Source organism: Nannobrachium achirus, assembly GCF_963921795.1.
Source record: "Nannobrachium achirus genome assembly, chromosome: 21".
Classification (NCBI taxonomy): Eukaryota; Metazoa; Chordata; class Actinopteri; order Myctophiformes; family Myctophidae; genus Nannobrachium; species Nannobrachium achirus.
Genome location: NC_137828.1, coordinates 11,080,729 through 11,092,941, shown reverse-complemented (window position 1 = coordinate 11,092,941; position 12,213 = coordinate 11,080,729). Strand labels below are relative to the sequence as shown.

General features: G+C 42.8%; 1 protein-coding gene across 1 annotated transcript in view; it reads right to left on the bottom strand.

Moving 5' to 3' along the window:
* col11a1a (collagen, type XI, alpha 1a) overlaps positions 1–12,213 on the bottom strand; it is a gene marked incomplete at both ends in the record, with an annotated part of 173,011 nt that overhangs the window by 125,973 nt on the left and 34,825 nt on the right. The window contains one exon of the mRNA XM_080751473.1: positions 3,883–4,011. Within this exon, the coding sequence (XP_080607599.1) occupies positions 3,883–4,011 (129 nt within the window). The remainder of the gene's footprint in view (positions 1–3,882; positions 4,012–12,213) is intronic.

Below are 12,213 nucleotides of genomic sequence, written 5' to 3'. Positions count from 1 at the left end.
GCATCGCGACGCGTTGTGAGCTTGTAGATCGGCTATTTCCACTATTTTTGACTTTTTTAAAAAATTATGAAAATGTTTCAACATGGAAACGATTATGACGATTATGAAAAATAATCGCGATTATGTCAAATAATTGTGATTAGACGATTATGTAATGATTGTGACAACCCTACAAACAAGTAAATAGATGATAAAAGAAAAACAAAAAAAAATCACTGTAACATGTCAGACTCATTCTATAGATCAGTGGTTCTCAAACTGCGCCGCTGTTAGATCTGCAATTTTTTAACTTGAAAAATTGTGAAACAATTTGAAAAATTTTACTGTATGTGGGCCGATACAATATTCCTTTCAGATGGGGGTCGGTGGCCAAACAAATATCAATTTGGAGGTCCTTGACATGAAAAGGTTTGAGAAGCACTGCCATAGACACGTAAACAGGTGGGGTGTTTAAGAGCTCGTAAAGTGAAGGTGAACATCAGGAAGTGCTATAGAGGACACACGAATGCCAGCTGCATTGTGGGGATGATGATATCGTCATGGAACTTTCTTAACTCCACAGCATGAGGATTAGATCCTTCGGGACATCTAAAAGCATGCCACATTAAAAGGGGGCTTGATTTACTCAAAGTGTACCTCGTTACAGTTCTAACTTCCCTAGCCCTGCGTATAATGTTTCACCAAGGAACAGTAAACTTTGTGGCTGGAGCTTATCAAAGCAAGTCTCTCAACAAACATAAAACAACACTAAGTATAAAGTGGCTCTGAAGAGGGGGGGAAAGACGCACAAGCGAGCCCTTGCTCATAAATGTTTATTACTCCATGCTGCAACTCCAAGGCAAAGTCTGAACATGCCCGAGTGCTTAATTGATGAAAAACAATGTGATGTCACTTAACTGTTTCCAGTTGTTTCAAATTAATAGAACATCTCTCAATAAAGTTGCCCTTGGGCCCTGACTATCATGGATCAGCCTTCAAATCAAAGTTCTGAACCGTAATCCTTTGCAGTTGAACAAAATAGCCCCCCTCCAATTTAAGTGTCTATTCGTTTTTCATGAGGTCAAATTCATTGTGCGTTCCTACTAGACCTCCGACCATCAGAAGCACTTTGTAATTGACATGCTAGTGGAGCCCGGCCCTGTAAGGCCCTAACCATGGTTCTGGTCCATTCTGGTCAAACAGAGTCGGGGTGCTGATATTGTGCATGTTGGCTCCCTGGAAACTCTCTGCTACACCAGTGGGTCTCAAAGTGTCCTTGAGGGGGTACCAAATGGCCCCATATGGGTATGTAACTCTGAGAGTTGGAACCAAAATGGACCCGTACAGGTCCATTTGGTTTCATTTGTGCCAATTTCTTTCCAATATGGCTGCTGTGCATTAGGGCATTCACGAATAGTGATTTTTAGTATTTGAATTATTCAACCTCAAAGTATTCAAATAGTCGAATATTCGACAGGACTGGCCAAACTGTCAAATATTAAGTCAGCAAGAGGCAAACATTGTGAAAATAGCCGATCTACATGCTCACAACACCTCGCGTTGCGAGGCGTTGTGAGCATGTAGATCTGCTATTTTCACAATATTTATCTGCGGAACCGAGTCACATTAAATGTAACACCTACAATTCCAAGTGCTTGTCAGGGTGGGGGTCCCCAGTTCAAATATGTTTATTTTGGGGGTCACGGCCTAAAAAGGTTTGAGAACCCCTGGCATAGAGCATTAACAAATTCATCCACCAGGGGCATTGACAACTCATTCTTATGACTTCCTATCTAGCCAAGCTTTAAAAACTATATATTTTTTAAAGAGAAAACAATAAAAATAAAAAAAAATAAAAGCGAATATTCGACTTTGCTGAACAACATCGAATAGTGACTTTGATATTCGAATATTTGAATATTAGAATATTTGGTGAATGCCCTACTGTGCATGGAGCCTAGGGATTCAGCGTCCTGCTCAAGGACACTTTGATACAATGCCAGGAGGACTCAGGATCGAACCAGGAACCTTCCAGTTCCCACCCAACCACGTCATCTCCTGAACCATTGCTGCAGTTATACAGGAAGTGACAGTTATCATCGTATGACCTTTAGTTAGAAGCAGAGCATGTCCTAAAACAATATCTGTGTCAATATCATCCATTAACCTCTTACAGGTGGTTGAAATGAGTAATATTGACTAGGGTTATGGCCTATATAGGATGCTGGTCTCGTTTTATCTCAATTTCAGTGTCAGCATCACAGGCCCAACATATGAGGTTAATTGGCTTTTCTGTTGCAAGCTGAGATATTAGAAGGAAGACGGATGAGGGAGAATGGGGGTGTTGGACTGGAGGAGGAGACATGGAAGAGGGGTCCCTAGTCCTTTATTTGAGGGAACGGCACATCCAGCACTTGAGCCATAAGTATAACATTTGTAAATATATCTAATACAAATTAATGATTCTGTCCCGCCTTTGTTCTACTTTAGCTAGTCCTGTCTTTGAACTGGAATACATCAAAATCTGAAATGCCTGGCTGTATGCATGAGAAATAGACATAGCTGATAATCTATGACAGTGGTTCTATAAGCGGGGTCCAAGGTGTTCTAAATGGACCCTTTTATATCTGTAACTCTGAGTGTACAAATGGATTTGGTTCGACTTGTGCACTCCCAGAGTTAACTTATGAGAGTACCTGAAATTAAAGAAGGTTTGAGAACCACTGCTCTATTACTGATTGTTGAACTATATTTATATCATATTATTATTATAATATAATATAAATTATATATATATAAATAAGTTATAACTTATATAAATATAAGTTGTATCCTGTACATCAGGGTTCCCCAATTAGTTTTCCCCAAGGGCCGAATTATGTCTAGGGTCCCAAGCCGAGGGCCACAACATTGCAGGGGGCGACGGCGGCGTTCCCGCTACTCCAGCGACAGTTCAGATATCGTCGTTGTCGGGTGAAAATCTTGTATGTCCAAAACCATTCGTTTTGCATTTATCATTTTAAAAATTATTTAAACTAGTGAAAACAGCCGATCTACAAGCACACAACGCCTCGCACCGCGAGGCGTTGTGTGCTTGTAGATCTGCTGTTTTCACTACTTTTGTGCGACGGCCTTGTATGATTTGCAAAAGAACGTACAAATTTGGAGATACGAGATTTCCACCCGATAACGACGATATACTAGTGTTGTTGCTGCTCCATTATTACTGGGGTTGGTGGGGGCCAGACAGTAGCCCCCCGCGGGCCGCAAATGGCCCGCGGGCCGCCTATTGGGGAGCCCTGCTGTACATGAATGGTTATGACATAATATTGAACACGCCAGCCGCCAGGGAGTAGTTGAGGCGCGTGCTGGCATCTGCTCTGATTCTGGAACATAAAACTGTGGCTTAGCTTGCACACTGTAACAGACCTGCAGAACGCATTAGCAGAACAAGCCAAAAGGCTCTCCAAACTGGACACAGACACAGCGGAATTCAAGGAATTCTCCCTGGGATCCAACAAGTTACTCAGCAAAAATACAACAGCTGAAAAAACGCGGCATGCGGGCAAGTGGCCTGCCTGCTATAACTCAATCCTAAAAGCCCTTCACAGAGTTAGGACCAGTACGGTAAAGATCTGAGGGGTTTCTAAATCAAATGTCTTCCTTTTTAAATTGTGTTACCCATAAGCACACCAAACTATCCTATAGGGCAACAAAGCCTCCTGGAACTGTGTGGTTCCTCGCCACGTGCCAGCGAGCCATGTCCACGCTGAACCATGTTTTCCAGGTTGAACTGTCCCACGAAAAGAAACAATCAAAGGACAAAATGAACCAGAGGGCCCTCAGACGGTTCCCTGCTGAAACCCAGAGGGCTCTACCTCCCCCCTCCCCCAGTTGACTGACCTCATCGTCGTCGGGCTGTTGTGCCTGCAGGGATTGGCCGTGGGGGGTGTCACAGTCTGGGCTGTAGTGTTCACAGTAGTCGTACGCTGCTTTGGGATCCGCGACGATCAGAAGTTGCTGGATGTCACCCTGCGGAAAAAAGAGAAAATCGGGTGAATCGGTGCACAGCGGGGGTCATCAGGATCAGTGTTTCATCACTATTAGTATTTGATGTTTTGAGAAAATGCATGGAATACTTTACTGTACGTAGTTTACAGTGGCTGACTATACTGTGTGTGTGTGTGTGTGTGTGTGTGTGTGTGTGTGTGTGTGTGTGTGTGCGTGTGCGTGCGCGTGCGCGTGCGCGTGTGCGTGCGTGCGTGCGTGCGTGCGTGCGTGCGTGCGTGCGTGCGTGCGTGCGTGCGTGCGTGCGTGAGTGCGTGCGTGCGTGCGTGCGTGTGCGTGTCTGTATATATATACATATATATAATTATGTCAAAACATGTTAAGACAATATAATTAGGTACATACTGTATATGCTCAATTTTTGTGAATATTATACAGTATAAATATATAGTATTCAAGTAAAAACCCTTCGCCTATGCAAAAAAAAAAGGAATACACTAAAATAATTTCATTTCATTCATGTAGAGTATATTGCGTCAGTAGAACTTGATAGCTCAGTGGCACATATACTACTAGTAAAATGTTTGTAGTAAAACGTATAGCGTCAAGGTGAATGCAATTGTGTACCTCTGACATTTGTGTACTGAATTCCCACAAACAATGGCAATTTCACACGCACGCATGCACGCACGCACGCACACACACACACATCCACGTGATAGCGGGAGGAGATAGAGTTCAGACGCCGGGGGAAAATTATTATTATTAAGGCCGGGCTTTACCCCGGGAAATCAAACAAACATGTAACCTCGGGACAAGAGCAACACCTGGCCGCCATGTGTGTGCTACATGTGGTTAAGGTGTTATTTATGCCTCTCTTAAAAAACACCGCAAGTATAGAAGCAACAATACTCATATCCACTCCTAGCACACAGGCGGCTGTGACAATGACATGCTTGTCATTGCTTGATCACTGTCATTGTCAGCCTCAGAGCCTTAGGCGGCAATTTGTACACTCTCGGTTAACCAAATGAACCCTAGCGTCCCTATTCTGGGTCAAACCTTCAGTGAAAATAGCATATCGTCGTTGTCGGGTGTAAACCTCGTATCTCCAAGTTTCAAATTTGTGTGTTCTTTCGCAAAGCAAAGCCCTGCTTCATCATACAAGGCTGTCGCACAAAAATAGTGAAAACAGCAGATCTACATTGTAGATCGGCTGTTTTCACTAGTTTAAATCATTTTTAAAATGAAAAATGCAAAACGAACGGTTTTGGACATACAAGGTTTTCACCCGACAACGACGATATCTACGTACAAGCTCACAAGACGTGACGTGTTAATTGGGTAGGGTGTTCATTTTTATGAAAAAACACAAAAGGGTGCAATAAGGAGTTGTGTACCAACGGGATAGGATTGACGTTGTTGAATGAACACATTTGCTTTGCTGTCAGCCCTGTAATGTGAATATTGCAGCCAGAAGGACACCGACAGGGCTAACGTGTCCAGAAAGTTGAAATCTGAATGTTTCCATGTGTCTGGACTAGAACCTGACCGATGTATCAGCCTGACCAATTTATTATATCATTATTGGACTTTTTTTACAACATCGGCATCTGCAATGATGCATCCGACATGTTTAGAATGTACTACTATTTGTGGCTATTATGAAAAGGGGCTTAAATGGTTAAATAGAATTACTTTCAGCGTTTTTTATCTATCAAAAATGTTGTATATATTAAAGTTGAATGATTTCAAGATTTCCTTTTAATTTTCATTTAAAAACACCGGTCAAAAACATACAGTAGGCAATCGGTGGCCTAGGACTCTCAAATCTGGATCAACCTCAGACCTAAACATCTGGCGCCGGTCGGGCTCTATAGTCTGAACTCAGCCATCCAACTGGCTCTATAGTCTGAACTCAGCCATCCAACTGGCTCTATAGTCTGAACTCAGCCATCCAACTGGCTCTATAGTCTGAACTCAGCCATCCAACTGGCTCTATAGTCTGAACTCAGCCATCCAACTGGCTCTATAGTCTGAACTCAGCCATCCAACTGGCTCTATAGTCTGAACTCAGCCATCCAACTGGGCCATGCAGCCTCTGAAAATGTCACTGGGGAACACAAGCGTCATACTGTACATTATGTACAGTACGGTCAACAAGAGCACAAACCAACGCTAAACGGCGGACCCGCCTCTCACCCGGGGCGCCATCAGGAATAGTACGTATAATAGCATACTGTAGAGGGGTGAAAAGTAAAACCATAAACACATGGTTTGGCAACGTTGCTCCGCCTATGCTCTGCCTATGCTCCGCCTATGCTCCGCCTATGCTCTGCCTATGCTTCGCCTATGCTTCGCCTATGGTTTTGGGGTGGGACACTGCAACACACAACTTCCGTTCCAGCAGGGGTGTCACACCAAATTCTGGGCCCTGGGTACAAGGATTCACTGCGGGCCCCCCATGAATGTTAACTATTGAAAAATAGCAGATATACAAGCTCACAGCGCGGCACCGAGTGCCGCGCTGCGAGCTTGTAGATCTGCTATTTTTGAAAAATTGTGAAAATGTGTGCAAGAAACCTATGTGTCCATGTCAGTGATGCTCAAACTTTTTCATGTGAAGGACCCCCAAAATGGTATGTATTTGGCCACGGAACCCCATCTCAAAATATTTAGTTCCAGGGACCCCCCCAGAAGCAAAATTTGAGTTACAAACGTTCGCTTAAAAAATACATATATTCAAAGATTTGCACACATTTTCACGACTTTAAAAAAATAGCAGATCTACAAGCTCGCAGCACGGCACTCGGTGCCACGCTGTGAGCTTGTATATCTGCTATTTTTCAACGGCTAAAGTATAAAATAATTAAGGCCCCTCCAACACCTTGGGCCCTGGTAACTCAGTCCCACTTTCCTACCCCTTGTGACGCCCCTGTTTCTGGTCTCGGGATCTCACCCTGGGCTGAAAGAATAGGCCAGGCTGTCGTTGACTGCTAGGGCAGTGGTTCTCAACCTTCTCAGGCCGCGACCCCCAAAATAATCATATTATTTTAACTGGGGACCCCCCCACCCACCCTGACGAGCACTAGGAGTTGGGGCATCACATTTTGTATCATACGGTTCTATTGTGAAAATAGAACGTGCACCACAACGCCTCGCAACGCACATTCTATTTTCACATCTAGATCAGCTATTTTCACAATTTCTGCCTCTACTCTAATATTTGACAATTTGGGCCAAAGTTTAATTTGTCATTTTAGAGGTATTAAAAAGTCCTTAAATGTTCACATTAGAAATGTGCAGATAGATACCCTCTATACACTTAAAACTTGTTGTTGGTTTGTTTACCGTTGAGTGACAAAGCAATGTTTCACATTAAGTTAATCATCTGGGGACCCCCCAAAATCATTTGGGGACCCAAACGACCCACAGGTTGAGAACCACTGTGCTAGGGAGTGAAAATCGAAACATCCGGATTTGCTGGGGAGGAAATTTCACTCTTGTTCAAATGAAGTGAAGGCAAACCTATTCAGGGCATACTGTACACCTCTGTATACTGCACCCCTGTGGGTCAAGTTCAGGAAGGCTAGCATGTATAAACTGCAGGTTGCTTATAATGACTGCATGCGAATATTAATGAGAAAACCTAGGTGGAGCAGTGCAAGTGAGCTGTTCTGTAATATGGGTGTCAATACGTTTCATGCACTTCTGAGAAACCTGATGTACAAATTTATGGTCCGTCTGGATGAGTCTCAAAACTCTATTATCATGCTGCTGACTAACCCCTGCCTCAGTGCTACCAGGTATCAGTCTCCGTTTTGGAAACACTGGTATGAGTGCCTTTTGTTATAGCTGTGTTGTTTATGTACTAGGGGTGTTCTTTTTGCACTTTGTGTATGTATTTTGTTTTTATGTGGTTGTTTGTTTTTAATGGACCTTGAAGTCTGTAAATAAAAGTTGATTGATTGATTGATTGATATACCCTCCTTTACTCTGTAATTGCCCTAACAAATTTCCCGGATCCTGGGCCTTTGTGTCAGATTTCCCACCTCACACAGAACGATACCCGAGGGAAGGTCTTGTTGGAAGCCAGATGTTAGGGTGCTTGGCAGAACAACACTCAGGTGGAGTCCTGTTCCTCCGCTTCCTGACAGGAGCCGTGCTATATGGTCGTTGTCGGGTGGAAAACCTCGTATCTCCGAGTTTCAAATGTGTACGTTCTTTCGCCAAAGCAAAGCCCTGCTTCATCATCACACAAGGCCGTCGCACAAAGGCAGTGGTGTAAAGTAACTAAGTACATTTACTTAAGTACTGTACTTAAGTACACTTTTGAGTTATTTGTACTTTACTTGAGTAATTCCAATTTCCAATACTTTTACTTCTACTCCACTACATCTCGGATCCAAATATTGTACTTTTACTCCACTACATTTATTTCAAAACTTTAGTTACTAGTTACTTTGTAGATTGTTATTGTTAATACAAAACATACATTAACCACTTCAGCCGTATATACATTTTGGCCATTTGAAAATAGCCGATCTACAAGCTCACAATGCGTCGCGATGCGACGCATTGTGAGCTTGTAGATCTGCTATTTTCAAAAGGCTTTTATACAATAATGATAACTTGAAATGGGACATTCTGCACAATGAGTACTTTTACTTTTGGTACTTTTAGTACATTTTGATACCAATGCTTTTGTACTTTTACTCAAGTAAATGTTGAATACCGGACTACTTGTAACAGAGTACATCTACATTACAGTATTGATACTTTTACTTGAGTAAAGAATGTAAGTACTTTTTACACCACTGCGTAGTGAAAACAGCAGATCTACAAGCACACAACGCCTCGCACCGCGAGGCGTTGTGTGCTTGTAGATCGGCTGTTTTCACTAGTTTAAATCATTTTTTTAAATGATACATGCAAAACGAACGGTTTTGGAGATACAAGGTTTTTCACCCGACAACGACGATATGTTGAGCAGCAGCAGCATCGAGACCTGCCAGTGAAACCAACCACAGAGGTAACCGACAGGCTGAAACCTGTCAGGAGAATGTCTTGTCGAAGTGTGTGTGTGTGTGTGTGTGTGTGTGTGTGTGTGTGTGTGTGTGTGTATGTGTGTGTGTGTGTGTGTGTGTGTGTGTGTGTGTGTGTGTGTGTGTGTGTGTGTGTGTGTGTGTGTGTGTGTGTGTGTGTGTGTGTGTGTGCACATGCGCTTGCATGCGTGCGTGCATGTGAGATCTATGGATGCCTGACGTGTAGAATAAACAGCCTTGCGCCAAGGCCTGTCCCATAGGAAAACACACACTTTCTCTCCGAAGAAAGTATCCCTCAACAGATCATTGCACAACTTCAGTTTGACACTCAAGACAGCGGGGGAATTCTTGCACTGGTAAATCAGACCGGGAGAGCATTTATTCTCCGCTGACAGGTGGAATACATTCCAAACGGTGCGGCATACAGAGAAAAGGAGTCCAATTATTTTGGAGACAAACTGCACCTCAAATAAAGTCATATATAGGCCTGCACATATGGAAACATACTGTTAACGTGGACACGTGCATGCGCACGAGCGCACACACAAACATTTGACAGAGCACTTGCATTTGAGGTATATTTGACCAGTTATTACATAATTAGTTATTACATAATTGCCTAATCTCAATTAGGCAATTTTGAGATAATCTCAATTATTTTTTGCATAGTCGTCATTATCCCATGACAAAACATGTCATGTATTTTCAAACATTTTCCAAAATAGTGGAAATAGCAGATTGATTGGCTAATTCCACTATTAATGTTTCATTTTTAAAGTTTAAAGTATATATATACTTTGGCAATTTGAAAATAGACGATCTACAAGCTTGCAGATCTGCTATCTTTTTTTACACATTTTAAACAACTGAAAACTTTTACAAGGGACCTTCTGCATTTAAACAACTGAAAACTTTTACAAGGGACCTTCTGCACAATGAGTACTTTCATTTGTGGCACTTCGAGTATATTTTGATGCCAATACTTTTGTACTTTTACTTAATTAAATTCCGAATTTTACTTGTAACAGAGTAGGCTATTTCTGTGCTATTGACACTTTTACTCAAGTAAAAAAAAGAAAACGAGTATACTTCTTCCACCGCTGCAAGCGGGCATGGATGGCATGGGGCAACGGGTGAACCTGATGTGCCAAGTCTGGGGGCAGAGCGGTCAGCAGGGGCACAGAGAGAGAGGGAGAGAGATCAAGCCTGGCCCTGAGTTGAGCTGACACAAATGACCCTGTGTGTCACCGTAGGACCGAACCCTGCCTAGAGTCAGCTCTAATTAGTCCACATCTGAGAGCTGCATGCCCGTCTGCACACTGGTGTGCTCCAAACAGGGACGTGCTGGGCCCCTGATTCAGCCCGGGAAAAAGAGTTGGAGAGGCCCTCATTGCGCGCTATAGAGAGAGATCTCTCTCTATAGCGCTGCTGCTGCTACTCAAAGATTTGCCATTTCAGATCATGACAAGGGACAAGCCAGTGGGCCAATTACTGTACATGAGTTATATTTCGTCGTTGTCGGGTGGAAACCTTGTATGTCCAAAAGCGTTTGTTTGGTATTTATCATTTTAAAAATGATTTAAACTAGTGAAAACAGCAGATCTACAAGCACACAACGCCTCGCGGTGCCAAGGACCCATATTGTGTCATTTGCGCTGCATAGAAACCAATGGCTTCGCTTTGTCCATATCTTTTATACAGTCTATGGGTCAAATGCAATAGCAATGTGGGGGTCCTTATCACGAACACGTTTGAGAACCACTGATTTAGAAGGCATTTTTAGAATGGGCCACAGGTCTTAATGGGTTAAGGAGTAAGGTACTGTAGGATAGAGATTGTATTGAACTAAGACTGGAGGGAGACAGAAATGCATGCTGGGTTCTAGCGGCAGACAGAGACTTAAGCCCCTTTTCCACTGGCCCAACTCCACACCACTCCACACCACACCGCCCACTTGTGCCAGGTTTTCCACTACAAGGACCTGGGTAGAGTGGTGTGAAAGTGGTACTAAACAGGGTACTAAAAAGTATCCACTCTAGAGTAGGTCTGAGCTAGGCCAAATAGGGCCAAACACTTCATAATGACTGATCACTCACTGACTGTTCATAAAGACCACCAGGATATAGTTGTAATACATGATAATAGATTCTATTGTGTTATAATAACCACTATTATAATCTATTATAGTGTATTTTAATTATCATAGTAATACATTAATACTTTATAATGTATTATAATCACAGTTATAATCCATTACAGTGCAATATAATTAGGATACTTGTAATACAAATTTATATTGTATTATAATCACAGTTAAAAGGGTCAATTTGTTTCTTACCGATAGGGGTACTTTTTTGTAATGGAAAATGTAGATATTTTTATGTGGTGTGGTGTGGTGTCGTGTAGTGTGGTGTGGTGTGGTGCTAAAACTGCAGTCGAAAAGGGGCTTTAGAGGAGAGCAGCTGTGAGGCTAAAAGATGTTTTGTGTTTGGGAACACCTGGGAAGAGTTATATGCTCAGTCCCTGGGCCTGTCTTGTACCACATACAGTACAGCAGAGATAAAAGGCCTCTGGCAAACAGCAAGGCCAGAGATCTGAAACACAATATGTATGTTTATATGCCTCTACTGTCTGGCAATAGCAGAGTACCACACAGCACAGCACACAGGGTTCCCACCATAGACTGTATAAAAGATATGGACAAAGCGAAGCCATTGGTTTCTATGCAGCGCAAATGACACAATATGGGTCCTTGGCATGGGTGTTGCCATCATAGATTGTAAAGGCACCAGAGGATGCTATTGGCTACCAACGGTCACGTGCAACCGCAGAGATACATGGGAGAATGTGGTCGGAGCCTCCCGAAATACAGCACACGAAGAAGAACACAGCCGGCTGGTATTAGTTTAGTTGGCCACGCCCCCCCCCCCCCCCCCCCCCCCCCGCAACTTTATCATCAATTTTAACATAAATGGGACCTTATTTTCACAAAACGCATATAATCGTGATTGAAAGGCAATTTTTAACTAGCGATGGGAACCATAAAGTATTTATGAAAATGTTAATTAAGGTTAGAAAACAAAAGGGGAAAATGAATGGGGTCCAATGGAGAACAATTCTTTTTGCGATCGGCCGGGGGGGAAAACAGCGCAACTAGCGGCCAATCATAGGAGGTTTTAGT